This window comes from Scardinius erythrophthalmus, assembly GCF_964197995.2.
Source record: "Scardinius erythrophthalmus genome assembly, chromosome: 12".
Lineage (NCBI taxonomy): Eukaryota > Metazoa > Chordata > Actinopteri > Cypriniformes > Leuciscidae > Scardinius > Scardinius erythrophthalmus.
Window position 1 is genome coordinate 8,016,597 of NC_138232.1, and position 26,925 is coordinate 8,043,521.

At 37.2% G+C, this 26,925-nt stretch overlaps 1 protein-coding gene across 1 annotated transcript; it reads right to left on the reverse strand.

Annotated features, from left to right (window-relative positions):
- Positions 1 to 4,571: 4,571 nt before the first annotated feature.
- Positions 4,572 to 26,608, reverse strand: LOC308699125 (protein CFAP20DC-like; the record flags this gene model as incomplete). Its single annotated transcript, XM_081379713.1, has 12 exons — positions 4,572 to 4,889; positions 5,349 to 5,440; positions 7,264 to 7,325; positions 8,209 to 8,280; positions 8,934 to 9,104; positions 11,076 to 11,390; positions 17,561 to 17,808; positions 22,294 to 22,425; positions 22,949 to 23,062; positions 23,226 to 23,405; positions 24,857 to 25,006; positions 26,557 to 26,608. 12 exons carry the CDS (start codon positions 26,606 to 26,608, stop codon positions 4,777 to 4,779), a joined length of 1,701 nt encoding a protein of 566 aa, XP_081235839.1. The 3' UTR covers positions 4,572 to 4,776.
- Between the last annotated feature and the right edge of the window lie 317 nt (positions 26,609 to 26,925).

Consider the following 26,925-nt stretch of genomic DNA (forward strand, 5'->3'; position numbering starts at 1 on the left):
AGACAGATAAAGCCAATCAGTCAATATGGGGAGGATTAGGAGGCCATGGGGCAAATTTGGCCAGGATGCTGGAGTTACACCCCTACTCTTTCGAAAGACATCCTGGGATTTTTAATGACCAGAGAGTCAGGACCTCGGTTTAACGTCTCATGCGAAGGACGGTGCTCTTTGACAGTAGGCTATAGCAGTGGTTTTCAAACCCTGGGTCGCGACCCTCGGGTGGGTCGCGAGACTTAAAAAATGGGTCGCCAGGATGATTTAAGGAAAATATAATTAAATTAAAAAACTAAATTTGTTTTCATAAAATCATAGTCTATAAGCCTATGTAAAAGAAACACACGCAACATGGCTATTTAAACAATTAATAGATTAATAAAACGAAAGAAAAAACTGACAGCATACTGCTGAGTTTGGTTCATTTCTGGAAGGCGCGCTGCCTCACAAACAAAGTTGACGGAAAGGAAACCGAGACGGCAGTTTGTTTGTTTTCTTTATTTTACAAAAGCACAATGTTGTGTTTTATTGCGAGTGTACACAAATATAAATAAATACTTCAGTTTCAAATGATGTCCTGAACAAAATAACGGAGTATTTCTATGATTCCATCGTGCCGGTGGCGCCTCACACGCACACAACATATTCCAGCACTGCAATCTTGACATCGCAGCCGGTTCATTATCAAAATAAAATGGTCAACCTCACATAAAAATTACACGGCTCTGTTTAAATAGTCAATATAGCCTACAATTCGTGCCATTCAGCGTAAGCACCGCTCCACTGTGATGTTACAAAGCACATTTTTGCGCATCTGAAGAGGGTGATTTTCTGAAGAGGGATCGATATTGGAACGTGAGTGAAGTACAAAGAAGCCCACGAGCGTAACTTCTTATGGGGACATGTCCTCCCCACTTTTCAAAATCCAAAATCCCGTTTGCTATTTGTTTATATAGTGTGCACACGATGTTCCCGGACGCGGACGCGCGCGCATCGACATAGGCTCGGTCCTGCTCCTCCGTGGTATCGCGGTTGCGGCACAGGCGATGAAACGCCAGAAACAACAACAGGTGACTAAGCTATCGTTATATTATCCCGCTCTTATTCATGTAAATGCTTTTTCATGCGCGACAAGACAAAAGAGAACGCGCTGTCAGTGATCCTGACACACACAAACACAAACACAAACCCACAGATAGACGCGCGCCAGTATCAAGTTCTCTTTCGCGCTAGAACGAACAACACACATGCCAAAATGTCCGTTTTGTCGAGTATCCTCACAAGAACAGTCTTAAACAAGTTAAATTAAATCTTAAATTAAAGTAAAGAGTAGTGAGAGAATGGGATGCGTGAGATCGTCAGCTGTGGCTGGTCCTAAAGTGGCAGCAGCTAATTCTCTGAGAAAATTACTAACTGCTCTTGACTAAAGAATGTTTGTAGCTTTAATAAGGATTTATCTATATTTAGTTTATAATTTATGCAGTGCAGAATGTTTTGATAACCTTATTCAATTTCTGTATATTGCATACCTGTTAGACAGGAAAGGCAGGTAATGACATTTATAATGGGTTTATGTAAGGTTTGTTTTAAGTTCACTTAAATTAAAGTTTTTATATTTTTTGAAGCCTAATAAATATTTAAAATTTGGGGGGATAATCATTTTCATTTTTTCTTAGAAGCCTATATTAAATAATAGTTTAGCATCCAAATAAATCGCGAATATGGAAAAAAAAATGTATTCGAATGAGAGAGTTAGGCTACATGAGCCCAACGCGGCTTACTTTCACTTTCGCTTTAAATTATTTCGCTTTGGCTTGTTTATATATATTTTTTTCATTCTTGTTCTGTTCTGAATATAATTAAATTTAAAGGATTTGTTGTGGAATATTAAGCATACAGCAAACGATAGTAGGCTATATTAATTGGTTAAAATTCTTACAATGGTTAATGGTTACCCGGTTAATTAGTATCCCTGTAGCTTTAACTATAGATCAAAAGAGTGCAGAATCAACTTTGCGTTGCGATCGCGTCACGGATAAGCCACTGCACGTGCATCATCAAAAGCGGTTGTTAACAAAAGGCTTAAGAATGGGCCTATATAGGCCTATGGGTCGCGTCAATTTAAAAAAAAAAAAAAGGGTCGCTCTTGAAAAAGTTTGAAAACCACTGGGCTATAGTGTCCCCGTCACTACACTGGGGTGTTAGGACCCACAAAGACCACAGGGTGAGAGCCCCCTACTGGCCTCACTAACAGCAGCAGCAACCTGGTTTTCTCAGGTCGTCTCCCATCCAGGTACTGACCAGGCTCAACCCTGCTTAGCTTCAGTGGGCAACCAGTCTTGGGCTACAGGGTGATATGGCTGCTGGTTAAATGGCTGCAGATGAGAAGTGTCATTGCATGCACACTGATTTTACAATTGTGTACTGCTCTCTTGTGGACAAGACAGTTAATGCATTGCATACTCATCAAAAACACGTGGAATATTAATGTATAGAATTTTATTCCTGCTCAGTTAAACAAACCATATTCATTAGTGCGGAAACATCTGAGTCTCAGGTGAAAACATGAAAATCTAAAGATATAGAATTCAATCATCAAAAATACTTCCAAATCAAGAACTGAGAAACACAGTTATGGAGCTCTGGGCCCCACATAATATTGCTTTTTCAACACTATAACCTTAACATACAGGTAAAGTCAAACACTGCCAATAGTAAATACCATTATGAGCATAGGAAAGCAGACTATTGTTCATTCGCATACCACAGTTAAATTACACAGTAAGGCACTGGAGTGCAAACTCTACAGCAACATTACAGTTGATAAGACAGGTTACAGTTAACCAGTTATTAAGATGTGCTTCTGGTATTAGAGGCACTGTTCAAAGTATCCAGTGGGAACAACCCTGAGATTAAAGTGAGAAGCTGTTTTAAGGTCAAGCAAAGATCAGGCACACACACACACACACACACACACACACAAACAATCATACACAATAAATAAAGAGGAACAATCATTGTAACAGACTTTGGTACAACGTTCCTCATGCACTGAAAAATTTTAAGAAAATACTAAATACATATTTCAAGGAGTGCATGTAAAAAGTAGCAATGACCAAATTTTAAGCGATGGGCACCATAACCGACAACTGCCACAGCTCTTTTCAGAAGTTATTAAATCACAGTAACTTTCATCTCTAATGTGCATCTTAACGTTTCTGAACCCCTTTCCCTCAGTTCTTTAATGTAGGGGATCTTGGCCAATTAATCCTCCCAAATGTAACCAGCTAAATTTAACTGGTTGGTGGACATATCCGTGCTGAAAAATGGTGGAACAGAGATAAATATTTCAGGAACTCCTGGTGGTTTTTAAATGACCCATGTGATGCTTTTGGCCATATACTGTAAAGTCACAGTATTAAAATGGAAGAGAAACTTGAAGGATAGATTGTGCTACATGATTCACTCCAAAAGGTCCTGTGGAAAGAAAAGCAAGAGTAAGAATAAAAAGTGAAGTATATACAGTTTTTGAAAGCCATTATAAACTACTGGTAACATGCCACATGTACTAACCTCATCTGAATCATCGTCCTCTTCTCTGGTTGCGTTTTGCTCTTCTATTTCTCGCAGTTCTGAGTATCTATATGTTGCATTACTAAAGAGAAAAAGAAAAATGTATATATTTATACACATATATATATATATATACACACACACACACACACATACATAGACAGACTGTATGCATATATGTGTGTGTACAGTATATAAACAAGGTTACACAAAATTTAGTTATCACTTCGTAAGTTTATTATTAACTTTCGTGTAAATTATTGAAAAATATTTTTTGGGTGAAAGGACTGAAAGGTTAGGTTGCACTGTCACATAAAGCACACAGTGTCACATATCTCTATACCTCTTCAGACAGCAGTATTTTCGTATGATGAAGACAGCAGCTGCTATTGCAGCAACAGTAACGACCACAACAGACGCGATTACCCCTGAATGGAGTCTAATAACCTGAAAAATAAGACATCAGTATGTAGTATGCGAACTGACAGGGAAGTGACTTGAGAAAGAAAGTCGATAACGAACCTGTTGAACATTTGGTGCTGCTGAGGTGGGCTTCTCAGAACTTTCTGCCTGTCTGGATTCGCGATATGACGGAAAAGCGAAGGCAAGCTCCCAAAAAACAATATATAAAATCAAATTTAGTAACATATTTGAGTAGTGGCTTACCTTCAAACACTTTCTCGCCATTATAGTTGTTTACTTCCTAGTGATTCGATTCTACCTGTCAAATGACGTAAAGGAGCAACGGGCGTGTGATTGGTCGATCGTGAACGCGCTTAACTTCCGTCAATAATAAGGGTTGCAGAACTTGTTGCAGACAGAGATTGGCTAATTATTATAGTGGCTTTGCTTTTATGTTAATATTAATTAAAAAGTGAGATTAATTTAAAACCTGTGAATTAAATTAGAACAAATAATCTACAATTTAAGTTAGTTTTACATACTGTCTAGGAACAATTCTATAAATTTGAATAAAAAGTCGGAACTAAAATAAACTCTGAAATGGATTCAATCATATGGTTTATTAACTTTTCAGTTATGATCTCAAACATGCTTGAATATGAATTGATCACTAAAAAACTATATCACATTAGAAACAGTTACAAGAAATATACACCCATTAAATTCATTTTTAGGAAGGACAGTATAGTGCTTGAATTAAAACCATACATAGTGGCAGTATTGATCAACATGTTGCTCATCTCGGGATCAGAGCAGTTCGTAATATTTCCCAGATTGTGGATCAAAGTAACAGTTGAGGCAGGGATCATACATCAAATTGAGAAACTCTTCCTCTCCACTGTTGTCGTGTAACATAGACCCTGTGGATAGCATACAGAAAAAAAAATAAGAAAATAAAGTCAGCAAAAGTTTGGAAGTTGTTACAAGGGTTTGAGTGAAAAGTTCAATTAAACAAAATAAAATAAATGCTTATTTTCCTCATGTGTTTTTATATTTGTATATGTATGCTACCCTTTGCATTTCTCCAATTATTTTCAAAATCGTTTTACTTTTTACATTACAGCCATTCAATAATTTCTCATAGGCAATTTAATAGCAGGTTCACATTGTTACAATTTACCCCATATAGTGTATAAACTCTTCTTCCTGAGCAGTAACAACTGCAATTTAAGACCCTGCTGTTTTAGTACTGTCAAAGAAATATCACAGTGGGTTCATAAAAAGCACATATCTTCAAAGTGCAAGTGAAATTTAGATCATGATATATTTTTAGCAACAAAACATATGCGCCCAGGATGGGGATTTTTCTGCTGTCATACCTCTGGTTGAGCCCTTGCTGTGGTCTCCTTTTTCATCGGCCATCTGTTGATTTGGATGAACTATCGGAGGGCTAAGGACATCCATCCATTCTCTACAAGAGGGTTAACCATATAGCCATTAAAATATTCAAATAAAACAGCTCTTGAAGGGGCATGAGCATCTGTCCTAGTATTAAAACTGAATTATATTATATGTACACTATGATATATAGTTTTATTATAATGAAGCTTTTGGAATCATGCACATCGAAGCTGCACCAAAGCCCATGTTTGAAACTCCTGCTCTGCTGCTTACGGGTTACGTTCACGGGTTGTGAATGAACGACACCCTTCTGCAGAGAGTCTCTCTCTTTCATATTCTCTCATTTACATGACACTTTCAAGGCACCATGTGGTGTTGATGGACAGGCTCCCTGGTGGGACGCGAGGGAGGTGGATGATGACCTCCCAGTGAGCTCTGCAGCAGCGGTGACAGCTAGGTGACACATGCAAGCCTCTGAGCACATGCATAACTCCTGGTTATTCATTGTCCCTGACAACCATGCTTAATTAATCACCGAGGCGTGGCAGTGTGGGCAGCATCCCCTGACAGGAAAAGTTTTGCGTACGAAACTAGCCAGAGTTAGGCTGTGGGATTGTACCAAATGTGCATATAAAATAATAAAATGACCTCCAAAATTTTTTCTGATCAGTTAATTTACATTTAAAGGTCCTACATTATGCAGAATTAGTTTCCTCATAAACCATGTTTTAATTATTGCAGTATAGGTTTTCTTTATTGATTTTTATCTTTAAAAATATATTTATTTATATACTTATATGACTACTAATACTACTACTAATAATAATAATTATTTACAATAATTTTGCTTATATAATTCATGAAATATTATTAATGATAAAATATAACATAAATAATAATAATTATTATTATTATTATAACATAATTAGTTTCCTCTTAATCTGTTTTCATTATTGGTAAATGGTAAAATGGTAAATGGGTTATTAAATGTAGGTTCTCTATTCTTTGATTTTTATTTTATATATATATATATATATAAAATAAAAAAAAATTATTGATGCGCATATATATATATATATATATATATATATATATATATATATATATGCGCATCAATAAAAGTTAATAAGCACATAAATGCACAAACATTTATGTTAGATGCATTTGACAACACTAATATATATATATATATATATTGTTCATATAATGATATATATATATATATCATTATATGAACAAAATATATATATATATATATATTAGTGTTGTCAAATGCATCTAACATGAATATATATATATATATATATATATAAATATATATATATACTGTATATATAATGATATATATCATTTTGTTCATATAATTAATAACAAAAATGATTGGTATTATTGTTATTATTCCTATTTCTCAAGTAATTTAAAAACTGAGGAGTGAGGAGAATGAGGAGACTTTTGACAAAAGTTGCAATGCTCTGTAACGACAGTCTGACAGTTTCATCATATAATGAATGGCAGCCAAATCTTTTGAAGACTGGTATCAAATTTTGTGAAGCACACCACATGCTTTCTTTTTTATATGCTTTGATGTTCAAAAGTTCTTTTTAGTACCCTGGAACCACTGGATAAAATTGTCAATAGAAACATCAAAATATTCAGTGCCCAAAAGCTACCCTGTTCCGATCACATTTCGTTACCACTTTTTAGAAGTCAGAATTGTTGAAAGTGCACGAGCCCGAGGGCTAACAAGAGTTCTCTTATGAACTTGCATGATAAAGTTCCTGAAATTACTCATTCACAACTGAGCCTCAACACTTAAGAGCTTAGAATAATGGCTTAGAGTTATACAGAACTTTGCAGACTTAGTGAGGCTAAAAACCTGTATTTTTCTCTTACCTGGGATTAGAGTGAAGAAGAGGGTTCATTTCTTTCTGATAGTGCTGGCCTTGATCCACTGGCTATAAACCACAGAGAAAATAAGTAGTGTGTATTTATAATCTGGTTCTTTAACACTTTTAGCTCCAGTCTAGCTGGAAATATAATATGTCCTGGATAACTGTGCTGTTAAATAATGATTCAAGCCTCTTTAGTTTGGAGCAGTGGTTCTCAATTGGTGGGTCCTAAATCAAAATCGGGTTGCAGGTCTGTTCTGAGTTTAATAATAAAGTCGTTCCATGTGTTAGGCTGGAGAGTCGCACTTCTGCTGTTGTTTATGCATTTACAAAATTGTCAGTTGTCCAATTCAGCATGTGTCACTTTAATAATGTTGCATATTGTTGGGCATATGCAGTTCATAGTAATACTGATACATTTTGGTGTTTGATTTAAAGAACATTTGTATTTACTTCTGCCAGATAAATTATGTTACAATGTAAAATCTGGGTCCTGTAGCAAAACCAGTTGAGAAGCACTTGAGTATTGTGCAAGTTCTTCTAACCTGATGGTGGCAGTATTGCTATGTTTTCACAATCTTACAGTCTTATAATTTGCAGTTTCTCAATACCAGGCATGATTAGCAGTTGCTGCATATCTTTCTAATCAACAGACGACAACCACATCAACAACTGATGGATAGGGTCTGATATTGCAATGCCATGGGAGTTTATTTCACTCTAATCAGTGTTTTTTTTATTTTATATAAACTGTTTGATTGCCCTTCTTTATAGGAAACCAGTTTTTAATATTCACTCTGTTATTTGCCTGCTAGCTACAGTTCATCCATACAAATTACTCTGGATAACTGAGAGGCCTAATGATGAAGGAGGAATTTAGACCTTCCCAAGCTGTCCTCAAGTGTGGCAATGTGTTTGTATGTGTGCATGTGTGTGTGTGTTAGCCCACCAAAGGAATACACTGAGTCCAGGTTGAGGTGTCATCGCTGCTTGCACTCAGACTTATGTTGCAGTGGTGAACCTAAAAGAGCATAAAAGTGTTTATTTACTGGTATTGTGTTTTTAATATATGATTGAATCTCACAAAACCTGGAAATCTGGTGTGTCATATCAGTCAAGTTAGAAGTATTGCAAACAGAAAGTATTTTTAGTTTAATTAAAACACCCATTCTATATTGTATATATATTTATACACACAACTGCAGAAAAATTTGGGGTGGGTTTGTAAAAAACAAAACAAAACAGTCTCTTATGCTCCAAGGATGCATGTATTTGATCAAAAATAAAGTAAAATTGTGGTGGGGGGGGGGGGGATTATTACAATTGAAAGCAGCCATTACTCCAGTCTTTATTGTCACATGATTTTTCAGAAATCATTCTAAAATGCTGCTCAAGAAATGTTTATTATTATCTATGTTGAAAACAGTTGTGCTGCTCAATATTTTTGTGGTATATTTTTTCAGGATTCTTTGATGAATAGAAAGTTCCAAAGAAAGATATTTATTTATATATATATAAAAAAAAATTAATTAACAACTTTTGAATAGCGTGTATATTAAATACAATTTTTGGTAATATTTAAAATATTTATATTAACATATTTCAAAATAAAAAAAATTGATAAAATAACTATATTGATAATATTGATTTTAAGGTGATATATGAATATCCTACCTGTGATGCACTAAGGCCTGGGCTGCCCATATTTCCTTCTTCCTCCTGCTCTCTCTTCAAAATTGCCAATATTCGTAGCTCATCTTCCTCATCCTCGTCCTCTTCATCTTGACTTCTCCTCAGATCACACCTGCTGGAGCCCAAAGGTTGAACTCTCCCATCGACACTCACCTGTAAAGCCCCAAAATCTCATTACTTCATCAGTGCCACTTTGCAGTGAGACAAATCGTTACTGGGTATAGCTAATTAGCAAGCAATCAATCATAGCTTGCAAGCTAATTGGCACCCCCATTAAGGCCAAGACATCAGCAGGGACGGCTGCCTGCTGCTTAGAAATCCACTTATATGAAGTCCTACCTGGATCTAGGAGCGACCTTCCAGAAACTTCAGCAGCATCAAAGTTATGTGCCATGTTTAAATGGGGGAAAGTAGTGTTATTGGGCACCTGTAATGATCCTCATTCCCACATCAAACTCTATTTAAACCATTTAGTTGATCACCATTTAAGACCTGCGGTGAGTCTGGTAGGTGTGCAGGATGCTTGAACCAGTTTTAGTTTCTGTTTAACAAACATGTTCCAACCTTTAAGAGAGGAAAGAACACTAATGAGTTCTCTTTGATTTCCTAGTTGTTTCTCCTAGGCTTCAATGAGTTGAAATGGAGAGCAAATACAGATTTTGCTGACGTCTACTGCTTTTCAGGATTATCGAAAAAAATCTGTTATTTTGATATTCTGATATTTGAAGAACATTTACATACAGCAGGAGTCAACATTACACCCCATCGTCTTTCATTGTATGGACAAAAAAATAATATTTTTTTCTTTCTTGACATATAGGGTGAGTAAATGTTTACAAAATATTCATTTTTGATTTGTTTCCGCACCCCACAGAGTTTAATTGACACATCAAACTCACTACTCCACAGACCCAGGTCATCAGCATTATTTAATGTTTCAATTTCCCCAATTAAGTGGTTTATGTTTCTCTCTTATCCAATTCTCAGTGCCATTTGAGTTCAGTTTAGAATCAAAAGGAAGAATACTGTGCAGTCAGTTGGACACACAGTGGATACAGTTATAAAAAGAATTAAAAGAGAGAAACTGGCAAAACACTGGTGTATCATATGTACAGCTGTTTGTTATACTGTGAGATTATCCCATGTGGATTGTACTGTGTCTGTGGTGATCTTTCGCGCCTAAAAAATCTATTTGACGTCTTCAATAGACCAGATTTAAAAAAAATATATTTTTTTTTTATTGGCTTTGCAATGGAAGCATCACATTAGTACATCAATACTGGTGAGTTCCCACTGATCAAGACTCCAAAGTTTTGACTCATGACTCAATTGTCTCATTTGTGTCTATTTCTATATAGGTCAAATGTCCGAGGCAAAGTAATTTTGTTGTAGCGTAACCGTAACCCCTGAGCTAAGAAAGAGCGACCTCTGAGCAAAAACATTTCCCTGGGAGTTCAAAACCCCTAAAAAATGCTTTAAAAATGACAGAGACAAAAGAACATTATGTCCAAGCCATTTGCAATGCAAGGGCACAACCCACTCCCCTCAATCTGAATGGATTCAGATTAAAATATCCAGCCTCTGGGGAAGATAAGAACCACACCAGTTCTGAAATTACAATAAGAAACCGAGGCCCTCATAAACAAGCCACTCTGCTGGAGTGCACTAATTTAGCTGAAGTATGTGCTTGATTTGATCCCCTCTAACCCTGAATGCTTGCTACGGTTAAGAAACATTTAATCCACATGAACACAGGCCATGTGATTTGTGTGGGTTCACTCCACAAAACCCATGTGGTTGCTTTATTTTGAGGCCCATTTCTCTACCTTACCTAAATTAACTTTTTGTCAGTTCCTCAAAGGAATAGTTCACAGAACAATGAATGTCATTCCAAATCTGTAAGTATTTCTTTCTTCTGCAGAACACAAAAGAAGATATTTTGAAGAATGTTAAGTCTAAACAAAATTGGACCCCATTGGCTTTCATTGTATAGACAAAAAAAAACACAGACATTTTTCAAAATGTCTTCTTTTGTGTATATATGCTTGTGTAGATTTGATTTTATCAGACCACGCTGACTTTTTTTGAATGGAAACAAACACTAAGACAAGTGAACAGGCTCACCTTTTGGAGCCCAGAATTGTTCAGTGAGATCTCTCGCACAGATGATCTGTTGATAGATATCCTGGTATCTCCATCAGGCAGTGGTCTACCAGCCTCGGACTGATCCAGTCTACTGGAGGTACTTGGTGAGAGACAGCGGGTTGGTGCTATTCGCATGGGTTCATGCTTCTTTGGTCCTTTAGAGACATGCCGGACTGTGGAGGCCTGAGTCTTAATTGGCTCATAAGAGAACTCTGGTAGGACTGTGTGTTTTTGTATTGAAGGAGGTGGTGGGGGAGCAGTAATGGAATGGAGGAACTCTGTCTGCATTTCATCCTGTAAAAGAAAAAAGAATTGATTGTTATTATAAGAAATAGTTTGTATGAAATGACAAATATTTAAAATGATAAGAAAAAAGTTTATAACTGTTTATTCTAAGCGTGTGCTGCAGGTTTTTTGTCTGCCACTTTAAATGCTCGAGCTCTTTAAAGCGGAATGGATTCTGATTGCCTGTCAATGTTTTTATTGTTCATCAGCTGGAAAAATAACGCTCAGAAAGTGATTCCAACGATATCGTTTCTCCGTGCTGTCATCGATACAGGTGTGGTGTGGACTCTGCTATTATTATATATTTAAAAGATTTTTAGAATTAAATCTTTGTCATTATTGTTATAGTTATCGTCCTTGGTGTGAATGGGCCTTTAAAAAAAACGCTGTTGAAAGTGGATTGGACAGAGCACCAAAAGAATCTTGTGGCCAATCAACAGTAAGGGGTGTGTCAACTAGACTTGTAGTCAAGACCGCCTAAACCGAGACCAAGACACTACCAAGACCAGAGGGTATCGAGACCAAGACCAAGACAGACCAAGTCAAGACCAAGACCGAGACCAAGTCGAGACCGGAGGGAAAAAAAAAACAGACTAGTGTTGAAGCTAAGCAATAACTTGTATGAATTCAGAAACAGCAGCATACTAGGGTTCAGCCGCAGTTTACATTCAATACATATTAGACGGTATTACATCAATTACACAGGCAGAACAATACAGAGACAGACCATGTCATGTGTGTGACTGTGTGTCTGTGCGTGTATGTATGCGTGCGTACATGTGTGTGCGCGTGTGTGTTTGTGTGTGTGTGTCTGTGCATGTGGATTTGTATGTGTGTGTGTGGGTGTGTGTCTGTGCGTGTGGATGTCAGTGTGTGTGCATGCTTGCGTTTGTTTGTATTCCTGCATGTGTGTGTGTGACAGTATCATCCTAAACCAGCAACCCTTCGCTCAACACCACCATCTACAGGCCGATGAGTGTACAGTCACTAAATGTGCACATAAATGAATTTATTTTATACCCCCCCATGGATGAAATTCTACGAAACTTAGCATACCCCCAGATGATGTCAAGTTAATCATGCACATGAAATATGGTGCAGTTCTGAACATCTCAACTGAAGATAGGGGCGATTAAAGCAGAATAATATTGCATTTTCATTTTTTATGGCAGTGGCGCAAATCACAAATGAGTGATTATGGGCTAGGTTGATGTGGGCCCTTAAGACCAACATACCATAAAAATTTCTTCATCCTCGGTGCCACGGTTCAGGTAGTTATTTAGGAAAAACTGCATGTTTTGGGTTTGGGGGGGGGGGCCAGCGCGGGGGGGGAGTGGCCCCCGGGGACCAAACGGAATTTTTCCGTAAAATCTATAGTGGGGCTACATGCCCACCAAATTTCATGTTCCCCGGTGTTTCGGTGTCCCTGGTATCGTTGACGAAAAATTCACGGGGGCCCCAGCGCGGGGGGGGGGGGGGGGGAGTGGCCCCCGGGGACCAAACGAAATTTTTCCGTAAAAGTCTAGTAGACCAACATACCATAAAAATTTCTTCATCCTCGGTGCCACGGTTCAGGTAGTTATTTAGGAAAAACTGCATTTTTTGGGTTTGGGGGGGCCCAGCGCGGGGGGGGGAGTGGCCCCCGGGGACCAAACGAAATTTTTCTGTAAAAGTCTAGTGGGGCTACATGCCCACCAAATTTCATGTTCCCCGGTGTTTCGGTGTCCCTGGTATCGTTGACGAAAAATTCACGGGGGGCCCAGCGCGGGGGGGGGAGTGGCCCCCGGGGACCAAACGAAATTTTTCTGTAAAAGTCTAGTGGGGCTACATGCCCACCAAATTTCATGTTCCCCGGTGTTTCGGTGTCCCTGGTATCGTTGACGAAAAATTCACGGGGGGCCCAGCGTGGGGGGGGAAGTGGCCCCCGGGGACCAAACGAAATTTTTCTGTAAAAGTCTAGTGGACCAACATACCATAAAAATTTCTTCATCCTCGGTGCCACGGTTCAGGTAGTTATTTAGGAAAAACTGCATGTTTTGGGTTTGGGGGGGGGGGCCCAGCGCGGGGGGGGAGTGGCCCCCGGGGACCAAACGAAGTTTTTCCGTAGAAGTCTAGTGGGGCTACATGCCCACCAAATTTCATGTTCCCCGGTGTTTCGGTGTCCCTGGTATCGTTGACGAAAAATTCAGTTAGATGATAGAAAAAAAAAAAAAAAAATTTGACAATCCCTATATGACCGCTTTCGCTAGCTACGCTAGCGGCGGTCATAATTATACTTAATGTGTCGATGAAATCGTAACATCAAATTAAAGATACACAATTATAAACTTGGATTAGGCCTAATGTTTAGTCAACACAACAGAGATATGCAGATGATATTTAAAAGACCATTTATTTAGTCTAACGCCATCTTAAATACAATACTGTAATCAAACAACACACACACACAGATATATCAAAGAGACAAATTCATCTAAGCAAATGCCTGCCTATCTCTGCTGATTTCAGAGTCTCCAAATGAATCCATTCTGCAACTTTTAAATACATAATAAAATGTTTAAAAACGAAATTATAGGCTTAAGTGCAGGATCCGAAAGTTGGTCGTTTTGTCGCTATGGTTACACACACACACACACACACACACACACACACACACACCGTTGGCGGTGCGCTCAAAGTCATCTGTCAGTTGTGCAGTTACCCAAAATCTCCTGAATGAAGTTAAAACCCATCATGTCACTGATATGTGTTTTTTAAACCAAGTGATCAAAGTGCTCGTTGCCGCTGCGATCAGTGGCGCGGATAAAGTGTTTTCTCGTGTGATTCGCGCCTCGCGCACACGCCGCACTGTCTTCACTCGGATGCGCGCTTCAATCCGTTCCGTTGCGGATAATAATGTTGCATTATCGAACGTTGTGTCGTCGTGGATATTGTAGTATTGTATTGCTAAATCCCCCGACCACTATGTCGGTCTGAGACAGCGAGACCTAGACAAGACCGAGAGGTCCGAGACCAAGACAAGACCAAGACCAAAGACCGTCAAGGCCGTGACAAGACCGGTCTCGAGACATACATCACTAGTGTCCACTCATGAGGGGGGAGGTACCTGTGCTGCATAGTGTGTTCGTTAATTTGGGGGCGGAGCTATCAAGTTAGGGGTGTGATCCTTTTGGGCAGGGGTGTGTTTGTTTTGGTGATTTCAAATATTTCTCAGAAATCACTGGCTGCTCCTTTAAGACTTTATGATATTCCGGTCGGTTTTAATGTAAAAAAAATCTATGTGATTTTCTGCTCGTATTCTCATCCACCAGGTAAAGAACATGTAATAGCACACCTGTCCTCAACAAACAACACGATTTGAGGTATTATTCATGTCTGTTGCACAAAGGAAAAAAAAAATATATATACTAAAGTGTGTTTAAAATACATTTATTTCATACAAAGTATATACTACCAATCCATTAACATATTTACTGACATATTGTTTGAGACTTACTGATATAAATATTATAATTAAACTTTATTTGGAGTACTTCTTTATCGCACAATGCACATTTCTTAATATTAAGCCTAACATGTGTTTTAATATCACTATTAGTATAGTATGATCTCTGTATAACATCAGTCTTTAAATGCACAATATTTAAAGTGTACATAAAGTATACTTGCAATAGTTCAACTTTAGCACAATCAAATATACTAAAGCATATCTTTAGTTGGGTTCCAGCACTATTTCCGGATAACTAAAGTGCATTAAGTACAAAATGAGTTGTTCCAATTTAGCAGACTTTAAGTATACCAATTTAGTATACTAAAAGTACAATTGCAGGGTATTTATATTAAGTACATAAAATACTTAGCATAAAATAAATATATTTCATTTACATTTTAGTATATTTCTTTTTCACTAGGGGAGTTATGCACTAAAGTTTGATCCTTAAGGCTTAATTTAAAATGAAAATAAATTCCCTTAGCAATCATCACTAGTTATGAAATATCGAGATTAATAACGGCACTCCGTTCGGTTATCTTCTTTCAGCTTGGGATATTAACACAAGGAAGGAAAGGCATTAATAAATCAAATTTCCCTCTAAAACTACAAATATCAATTTTAATAACAAACTTGTGATGGAGTCATAAAGAGAATGATGAAATCTCTTGCAAGGATCTCAGAGCCACGAACGCCAACGCTGTCACAGATGAAACGCATTAATAGCCACAAACGCAAGACAGTCTGGCGCGGGCGAAGTAACATCAGAGTTACCTGTAATTAATCAGGGCGACACTGTGCCCGGAAAGTTGTCAGTCCCTGCTCTGTTTTGGAACAGATAAGGTCTTTAAACTAGTGAGGCTTTGATCTACACTAATGGTCTTAAACAGCAAGCTTCACACTAATGATGACAACCTCACTAAAAGGGCACGGCCAGCCGAGCCATCAGATCAGCCTGAGTTTTTGTCTTCTTTCTTTCCATCTTCATATCCCCTGGAGGGACCGGTTTTAATATTTTGGCATTTATTTGGATTAAAAAATAAAATAAAATCTCCTCTCACCATGAGTAGTGCTGACATTCGGTAAACACGCATCAGTCTGGTGCGGCCCTATCTATTTGCAATGAATTTATTTAAGCTATGCAAGTTATCTAAGAAAGTGAAAGTTCTCAGGTTGTGTTTAGTGGTTATTAAGATGTGTTACAGATGAATTTCAAAATGTTACGCCTTCATCTATCTTCTTTTGACAACTCTGTGGCATTAATGGAAGTCATTAGGCGAATGTAATCACCTCTGCTTCCAGTGGAAATGATTTAATATCACACAGGTGCAAGTTATAGAGGTATAACATAAACATAATGTTCATAATGTTCAAACAAATCACTTATTTACCATTTCTTTTTTTCAACTCCCATTAGTAATAAGTAGACAAATGCAGACATCTGCTTTTTGGAAGATGAGAAACAAAGATTAAAATAAAAATCAAGGGTGGGAACGGAAGGGGAAATAAACAACAAATAAATCTGTCAGTGGTATCAATCAAAAATCTCTAATTAAGTGCGGGAGAACATATGTATGCCAAAGATGAGAATGATTTCCCAAGAGGAGATGAAACAGACTGCAAATAAATGAATGATGATCCTCTCAATGGACGCAGAACCCAGGAGCACCTAGGAGCTCAATGCCGTCTCGTCAGAAATGAACTGAACTGAAGAAAACTGATGGTTTTCTTTATTTACTTAACAGAGTGGCAGGGACCCTGGGGGGAACCATCAAGTTGTGTGTGTATCATTAACAGCTGATTCCACTAGATTGTACGTCGGTTGAGAGGAAACTTGGAAAGAAAACAATGCAGGCAACAGGTGTTAAGGAGTTGGGGAATTGTTTCTGATGTTGTGGTTGCATATGTCTGCAGTACATCTGTGGCATTAAAGGAAGAGTTGATCATTTCTTCAGGTGTCTCAGAAAAAGTGTACAGGACTGACAAAATTAAGATGACCTTATATGCACATTTTAAATTTTTTTTATTTTATTTAATTGCTTAAAAAGTACTTTCATGGTAAAGAAATGCATGCATGCAATGCATCTATCTATCTATCTATCTATCTATCTATCTATCTATCTATCTATCTATCTATCTATCTATCTATCTATCTATCTATCTATCTATCTATCTATCTATCTATCTATCTATCTATCTATCTATCTATCTATCTATCTGTCTATCTGTCTATCTATCTGTCTATCTGTCTATCTGTCTGTCTATCTGTCTATCTGTCTATCTGTCTATCTGTCTATCTATCTATCTATCTATCTATCTATCTATCTATCTGTCAATTTTCTATAATAATGAATTAAATTACAAATCTCAGCTTAATTTCTTTGAAATAGTACCAATCCGACAGAAACTAGTTTTTCTTAGTGATTTCATAAGCTGAGTAGGACGAGAACAAAAGCTTACTTTTTTTTTTTTGAACACAATTTAGCTCTAATTATCAGTTGTGCAGCTCTGCTAGCTGCTCTTGTTAACACAATAGAGTAAATACTCAAATTACTTGAGCAACTTTCTGAATGTTTTGAATCTGTTAATTGCATGTCAGAAGCAAACTGTTCAATCAATTATTTTCAAAACCATAAATGTATTGCTGTATCTGCATTTTAAATTGTGTGTGTAGTCTATGTGTCCATACCTCTTCACTTTCACTACACAAGAAATCATCCTCCAGACGTGCATCTTTGCGCTCTCCTTCTGTTACCAGCTTGTGACCTTTAAGGCCAAAGGTCAAATCCTCAACAGGGTTGCTGCTAGCCTGATTCCGTCTGGCTGAGTGAGGGCATGAGGAGAAAGTGAAGACTTCCTCTTCGTATTCCTCGTCGCAGAGAGAGAGCTCGGTTTCTGTGTCACAAAGGTCAGCGTCATCTGTAGTCAGCACACGTTCTGGAGGTGAAGCAGCACACGGAGGCTTGAAGGCTGACCCAGATGTATCCGCACTAGAAGCACAGTCTGCAGAAATATGACAGGAAGATTTACAGGTAACATCACCATTTGTTGCAATTTTAAATGTGCAGTACTTTGTTTGTGTTAGTATTCTGTTCTGAAATTCTGTCTGGCTTTACTTGGCTGATTTACAGGTCTTAGGCCTGTGCATCATCTAACAAAAAAAAAAGTGTAATTTACAGTAAAAAATACATTTGAAACCCCTTTCAAGTGACAATTTCACAAAGACGTTTCGTTATGTTGATAAAACAATATATTGTTTGAAATTAAGACAAAAAGTATTTGGACACTTTCAAGATGTCAAACCCAGTATAATGCACTGAAAGTCATATATTTGTGTGACTTAAAGGGGTCATCGGATGCCCATTTTCTACAAGTTGTTATGATTCTTTACGGTCTTCATGTAAAGTTTGTAACATACTTTGGTTAAAATTCTTCAATGGTTGTGTAAAACAACACCCTTTTACCTCCTGGAAAACAGCTCTGTTCACTGCGACCGTTTCAGTGCATGTCTCTTTAAATGATAATGAGCAACTGCTCACCCCACCCCTTTCTTCCATGGGGCGTGTCGGTGTCGACACAAGACATGTAAAGTGTTGCCTTGGCACTGGCAGACAGTATACAAATGGCTGAAGGAAATATGCTAATACGGGACAGTCTGTCAGTGGTCGTGGGCAGAGCATGAGCAATATGACATTTATTGCTCAGAAAATCCAAATGGCTTTATTATTAAGAGTGTTTAGGCTTTTTGAAGATAAAAACAAAAGGAGTGAATGGATTTTTTTTTTTATTGTATGGTGGTTGTGTCCACATATTTATATGCAAATTCCATGTAAAAGTGAATTTTGCATCCGATGACCCCTTTATGCATTCAAATTTGTCCCAATACTTTTTAGACAACTGCATAGACTTACATTCAAAACTTTTTATTCAGCAAGGACAAACTAAACTGAATAGAAGTGACAGAAAAGACGTCATTTAAAAAAAAATCAAACAAATGCCTTTAAACTTTCTACTAATCAAAGAATCCTAAAGAAAAAAAAATCAACAACAACAACAACAACAAAAAATTCTAGGCAGCACAACTGTTTTCAACATTGGTAATAAGAAATGTTTCTTGAGCATATTAGAATGATTTCTGAAGGATCATGTGACACTGAAGACTGGAATGATGCTGAAAAATGCAGCTATTTAATCACAAGAGCATAACTTTATTATATACACTTTATATACAAATTATATATACACTGCCTTTCAAGCGTTTGGGGTCGGTAAGATTTAAAAAAAAAATTTTTAAAGAATAAACTTTTTTTTTTGTAATCTTACTGACACCAGATGCTTGAAAGGCAGTGTATATATTATAATTTTTTTATTTACAATTTCTTCGACAATAACAGTTAGAGGAAACAGAAAATCATTTGAGCATAGAGAATTTCCTTGAATTTCCTACTTGTTCCTCTTTTTTCCGTTGACTTACTGTCTCTATAAAGATCAATAATGGAGATCTAATTACTAAACACAATGTTTCGTCTTTCATTTTTTATACTGGCACTCATGTTCCTCGCCTGCGTTCATTCTAATGAGCATATGCAAATAAGAGCAGCACCAGAAACCTTGAAGATTGAGATAGATTCTACTACGCTTGCCAACTGTGTGCGAGTAGAAATTTATAGGATACGTCCAAACTCTTTCATTTGTTCTGGATTTTATAACTGCAGCATTATGCTTTAATTATGCCTTAAAATATACATAAATGGGGGAGATGCATTAAAAGAATATTTTAAAGATGTGTATGGCAGGAATACACGTGCGGTCCTAAGAGAATAAAGAGAAAATAGTATTAACTTGCCAGTGTGTGTGTGTGGGTTCGGGAATAGGGGAGAGAGTGTGTGTGTGGGGGGACACTTTCTGGCTTTCCCACTGACACAAAAACAGCATCATTAGTAGATAGGGAGCAATGGTACAGTAAGATCATAATTCAGACGGGCGATGTGTGCCTGTGGGGTCTGCATGCCCTCATACCAAAGAGAAGACACCCAGAGAGCAGGGAGCAAAAGACACCGCAGAGACCAAGTGATGAATTTGCTCTGTGAGTGTACAGAGCTTTGATCTACTTCAGCAAAATGCACAGCAGCAAAAAGTCTGACTAAACCGCTGTGAAGTTGTGTGAACTGTGAACCTGAGCTGTACTTTCCCGTACCTAGAGACAAGGACAAATAAAGGGTATCGAAAAGCCGAACAAATTGTTTTGCGCTTTAAATTACACGGGTTGATGACTATCATCATCCACCACAAATGCACAGGTCATACTGATGACACTACATTTCTCATAATGTTTTGTGGACTATTAGATGAATGCAATGTCCAAAGGGCATCAACAACATTTTAGCAAATAAAAGTTCTTATTACTTCTGTAGCTCATAAGACTTCTCGGCTGTTTCATTTAAAGAGGATTCATTTACTAGAATAGGTTTTCATTCTTGATTTTTTTTCAAAAAAACTTTATTTTTCACATATTTTACATTGTTGCAGTACTTCTCTTCTCAGTCTGGCAGTAATGCACTGTTTAGTTCTGGTCTCTATGAAGCCCCTCCTTCCGAAAAGCACAGTGTTCTCTGATTGGTCGGCTGGAACATTGTGTTGTGGTTGGTCAAACAACTTCGGAACTACAATCGAGGCGTTTCAGGAAGTTCAGAAACCGTGTTACTGATAGAGAATAACTCCCTTTGGAGTGACTTTGTGCTTTGTAACTTTACAGACCTTTTTCATGCTCAAATGGCAACATTACACACTAAAAAGTTTGAAAATGTAAAAAAGCGTAATAGGACAACTTAACTCATTTTTCCTAAGATTCCTTATGAGATATGAAACAAATGGTACAATTGTTGACATAGAGGTATAAAATTTATATAAAAATATAAAATGTAATTAAAAATGTTTCTCAAATAATCTGTTTTTTTTGTACGAATTTGATGAGAAATGTTCACGTTTACATTGAAATCCGACTTCAGTTGAAATCTTGGCAAAGATTCTGAGCACAGTTTGAGACTATTGAGACTTATGACTTATCACTAAGGTCTTTGATACATCACTCCATTTTTGTCTCCATTTATTTTCATTGCTGTCTAAGAGAAACAACTGTGATACTGAGATTCAGCTCTAATGGGTTGTTGGCCCGTGTTTTGTTCTGTTTGTTTTGCTTACATGCATGGATCATAATGACGTTGTCAGCTAAACAAGATGAAATACGAAAACGGCAACATAATGGCCATGTCAGATAAAGTGATGTAAAGGCTCTATTAAGCTCTTCACAGAGTATCATTTCATCTAATTAAAGCATGCACGCTCACAGAGCACCTCTCAAGAGTTGCCTTCGCTCTTGCCATTCCAAGGGGTTTTGCATATTTCGATTCCTGGCACGTTTTTGAACAGGCTTATATTGTAATCACCTTTTCTAATTGCCCACAGTGCAAGCTTGCCTGAACCCCAGAGACTTCTTTCTGACCTACACAGTGTACTTAATGTCCCATTACCACTAATGAACTCTCTTTCCTTTGCTAAAGGGAAGTTAGAGTTAGACCTACTCCGCAGGAAAGGATTGTTAATGTGGAACAACTGCTCGTGTTCTCAACGCTGGCATCAAGGCGGCTTCCAGAATCACTCATTTGGTATGTTTAGTTTGCTAGACCTTTGGTACTTCAAGACAAGTAGAGCTGAACTCTGAGAGATCAGGATGGATGTACAGATCTAGTTTTAGAAACATTTTGTAGTTGTATACATGTTTAATTTACATTTAGATTGATCTAAATTGTTTACAAACTATTCCATAATTGGAGTTGTATTCATGTAAAACTACATTTGTACATTATCTGTACATTAAAGCTAGGGTAGGCAATGTATTTCATAAACACTTTTTGTTATACTGGGTGTAACTCTCTTCAAATCCTGATAGCAATTAATAATAGAAGTGGTCACATGTCTCTGTTTTGAAGGAGGCGTGACTTTGGAGGGCGCTCTGAAGAGAGGATGGGATCTATGCTTTCAAAGCTATTGCTAGCCTCTCCGAAATTGCCTACCGTACCTTTAGAAAATGTGAATGATGCCTTCCTTCCGCCATCACAATGGGTGGGTGTCTGGGCATAACAATGTGTTATTAAGGGTGTTCTGGGCAATTGTCAGGGTGTTGCTAGTTAATTTCTATGGTTTTCTGGGTGGTTGATTGCTATGTGGATGTTTAAGGGCTTACAAGTCTATATTTTCTTTCACCCATTTTATCACCCATCAGGTGAAAATCATATGGCTGATCACTTAACAATTAAATTAATCATTTTAAAAGTAGACCACCTCTCCTAAACAAGCCACTAATGTTGTTTAGGAGAGGTGCTCTACTATTACATGTCACATGGAAGGAACATAATTACTCACCTTGCAGAACTGGATCGGTTAATTCATCTTCTACTGTTAAATCAGAGCCCAGAGTTTGAAGTGAGGATAATGCAATTTTTCCTTGAAGCTCAGGTCCCTTTGGGTTCAGGCTAATTTTGCCACCTTCTTTATCTTAGGGAGTACATATGAGACTAAAATAAAATCCAATGACTTTGTAGTAGCAGCAGACTTCAAAAGTCAACAAGGAATTATATTCAAGAGAACACTTAGCACTTGGGGAGGGTCTGTCTGATTAACATTTCTAAAAATAAAAAAGTGCTAATTTTGATTGCCAAATGCAAAACATCAATACTGAAAAACATAAAAAGTGCTCTTTTAAACAAAGAATATTTAAAGTCCACAAAAACATATGAACATACTAAAGCTGAGTGACCTAACATCTTACAAAAAAAAAAAAGTTTGGGATGAGTTCACTTTTTAAATTCACATTATTTTGATCAAATGTGGCAGTAAAGACATTTATAATGTTGCAAACGATTTATATTTCAAATAAATGCTGTCCTTTTGAACTTTCTATTCATCAATGAATCCTGAAAAAATGTATCATGGTGTTCAGGATTTCGTCCCAACCCCACACATTTGAATGGTGGTAGCTCCAACAGACTCGGTATATAATATATTTAAATAAAGTCACCTGTGTTGTGTTTTTCTCTCCTTGCATTGTGGATTCTCTGTGGTATCCTAGATCCCATTCTCTCAGCGGACGGCCTTTCAAGTGGAGGTCGTGGCTGAACATTTTCAGCTCGGCCTATATTTGGAAACATAATATAATAGTACAAAAATGATTGCTTTCCCCAGACTACATCAACTCATGTATCATTACAAAAATCTAATCTCTGAACTAAAATTTTCATTACTCTCAATAGGTCTTAGATGTTATGTGTCAAGAAAATAAATAAATATGTATTTGCCTAATGGTGTGTTGAGGCTCAATTCAGACTTGGATCTTTCTTCTTTCTTATTTGCAGATGTGCTGCTCTTCCTGGCGGTGAGCGGAGGAGGTCCGATAACTTTTGAACCAAAAGCAATATGGGAGAAATCCTGGGTTGTAGGACACCTTGTGATGGATGCCTTGACGCCACCTGTCTCTTCTAGAAAACAGACATGCACAAAACACTTACCAAATCCTAGCTGATATACTTAACCCTATAGCCCAGGCAAATTTCTAAGGCCTCTAAATTATCAACATGATCAATACTTTGATAAAACAAATATATATATATTTACATTGATTTACAGAATTTCATTTTACTTTTTGGCCATATAAATATCAACAACTGCACTAAACTGCATATTAAATTGCATAAAAAAAATTTTCCTCCACGAGTATTGAGCTCCAAATTCTCACAATATCATAAAATATGAGCCATAAAAGCCTGATGTATCAGATATAATACTTAATATATATTTTTTTACATTATTAAAATATTATGTCTAAAGGTTCAATAACTTTTCCATATCGAAAAATTAGATTTTTCTGACTATAACCCCATGTGTCAGGCTTTATCCCTTATGTGTCTGCTAAAAATCAACCATAAAATCAGAATAAAATAAAAGCATCTATGGTTCTTGTCTATGTAAAGTTATTGCATAACTTCTAATAAATCAAGCAAAATTTCTATTCAAAGGTGGATTGTTTCAACCCAAATTAACCCTTGAGTATTCTAACAACTGCCATTCAAGCAAAGTGACGATGTATTAAAATAGCTAATGTAATATTCTTTGTATTTAAACCAACAACATCTCGGCATTCTCTATGACAATACGACTGCTTTCATATTCATAATCCTTGTAATTGTGAGGCCCTTGCCATCTGTTGGTTTGGAATTGGCATATTTTCAATTGTTATTTAGTGCAACGCTGCAAGAAAAAGCAGTGTTAAGGTCATGGCAACCTGGCAGCAAAACACAAAATACTGCCATTTGTCATTTCAGCATAACAGCCAGCTCAGGATCCAAAGCTGTGAGCCACAACTACACGGTTTCATACTAGGCCCACAGTGTTTTGGTACATTGTTGCTAGGTGATAAAACAGGGAAAAAATGATTAATGTAGAACTAGAGATTGCAGTATTTGTATATGTAGAAACATTTTTATATGATCTCATTACAGTCCAACACCTCTTGTCAGTTGACCTCTTGTTAATATCTTGCTAGGGCATTATTTGATTCTTTTTTCTAGAATCTAAAGGTGAGATGACAGCAGTCTGGCACTGTGATGTGAGGCTAACAGATGTCTGGATAAATAAAAACCCTAAGAACAGCTATGAAGGTCTCACTGGGCTGGCAGAGTGGACAGGTATGTGACTAAAGAGAGATGATTAGAGCTCTCTTGGCAAGAGGTGTCTCTTGTCAGCAAACTAACAGACAGCAAATAGCAGGAGAGTTCTGCAGAGGGGACTGACCTTCTGTTTAGCAAAGAACAGGAGAAAAGCACAACACTTTATGACTCAGTTGAGTTAAAGACTCAAAAAGAAATGCATAGAAACTTCGCAAAGAAGGGAAATTACATTGAAAGATGAAGTATTTGCATGTGGAACTGACCAGTATCTGAATTCGCAGGTCCTCCCTTTAAATCAGTTTGTCCCAGTGTCTTCATGTTCACCAGCTGGACAACATGCTGAACTTCACTAGGAAACTGACAGTTCCTGGGAATCTCCTCTTTTGGACCATTTCCTATTTCTAAACCTAAACCTAGAGTAAAATACAAAAAGTAAATGTTTTTAGGCAATGAGAAAGCAATTTTTTTTAATGTCAAAAAGTAAGGCTAAGCATTTGGCACTTTCCATGAATTTTTTATCTTTTTCAAGAAAGGGTCAGTGAAAAGGTGCTTAACTTTAAGACTTTCAACCAAGGTCAAACAATACATTATTTAAGCTTTTTGTATTTTCTGTGAGGTTTGCCGTTTTTGCAACACTGTTGTCAGTGGTTTTTGTGAATATGAATACAGTTTAATTAATTTTTTTGTGAAAAATAAGTATTAATTAATATTTTAACATTATTAACATTGACTGTATAATTAATATTAAACATTAATATAACATATAGTAAATATAATTATTTTAAATATACAAAATGTATTTATTTATAGCCTACATTAAATTATTCACTATTGACTAACTAGTTTGCTTTTTTGTTATTGCTAAACGTATTTCTCATAAACTCAACAAAAAAATGCTTGTCAAAAATGTCACAAATATTATATTTTTTCATCTCTATAACTACAGGTTTGAATGGGTGTGCTTAACAAATGCAGTCAATAATGCAATCTTTGAGAAAATGGAATGATTTTTTATTTTTTATTTTTGCCATGCTGCAGAAACTGATTTATTTTCGTAGGAGGAAGTTTATGGATTTTTTTTTTTTTTGTAATAGGAGAAATGTCATGCAGCAACAGGTTTGCAAACAAAATGAAGGACACATGCTAAACATTACATTTAACATTAGATTTTGTGCTCTAATTAAAGTAATGGTACACCATTACCCTATTAATGGAAAGTGCCACTTAACACAATTTACTTTAAAGAGGAACTATTATGCCCCTTTTCAATGTCTTGATTTTGTCTTTTGGAGTTAGGAGTAGAATAGGTTCTGAATACCTAGAATAGGTTTTCAAGTTTGATTTCTCAAAAAAAACATATTTTTCACATATTTCACAGTATTGCACCACCTCTCTTTCTAGTCTGTCAGTAACGCTCAGTTTAGTTCTGTCAGAAGGACCACTATCGTCAAAGATGATTGACAATTAGCATACAATTTGGTGGTGTGGTTCTGTTCTGGGCAAGAACTCTCCAACCATCCATGCAGCCTAGCATAGATAAGAACAGGGAGTGCACTGCAGGGCAAATGGCTGGAGCTTACATGTAGCTAGCGAATGTAATGTGGGCCTAATGGGTGGAGCTAGAATATCCAACCACACCCTAACCCTACCCACAACTCTATCCCTCCACCCCCTTAGAGCTCCAGAGAGGAGGAGCTGGACGTCATTTGACTCTGCAGTGAGTACCAGTTGAGTGCAGCAATAACTCCCTTTGGCCGCATGTCCACCAAAGCGTTTTTAGCCAGCTGAAACTGCTAGGTGCTCAGCTGAAAACGCCTAGCTGTGGGTGCTTGAGAGCATTTTCTCTTTTTTTTTTTTTTTTTTTCAGTTGAGACGCTTTGCTTGCTATGATACGGAATATCCACGGAAGTGTTACTAGTATCTCATCTCACTGATAGTTTGTTTCTGTATTGTTTCTATTTACAAGCAGAATGTGGTGGTTGGTCGGTGTGGTATTTGTCCCGCCCCTTCTCCATTGTGATTGGACGGCTGGGTAAAAAGTAACAGTGTCAGTGATGAGCGATGCGTTTTACCCAAAGTTGAACATTCTTCAACTCTCTGCGACCGGTAAAAAAAAATAGAAATAGACGCTCAGCGCCTCCTTATGCTCCTGCCTATTTAAAAATGCAAAACTCCCATTGAAAACAATTGGAAAAATATGCTAGACATAGGGAAAAAACACTTTGGTGGAGACAGACTAAGACTGCTGCCCACTGAAGCTAAGCAGGGTTGAGCCTTGTCAGTACCTGGATGGGAGACCTCCTGAGAAAACCAAGTTGCTGCTGGAAGAGGT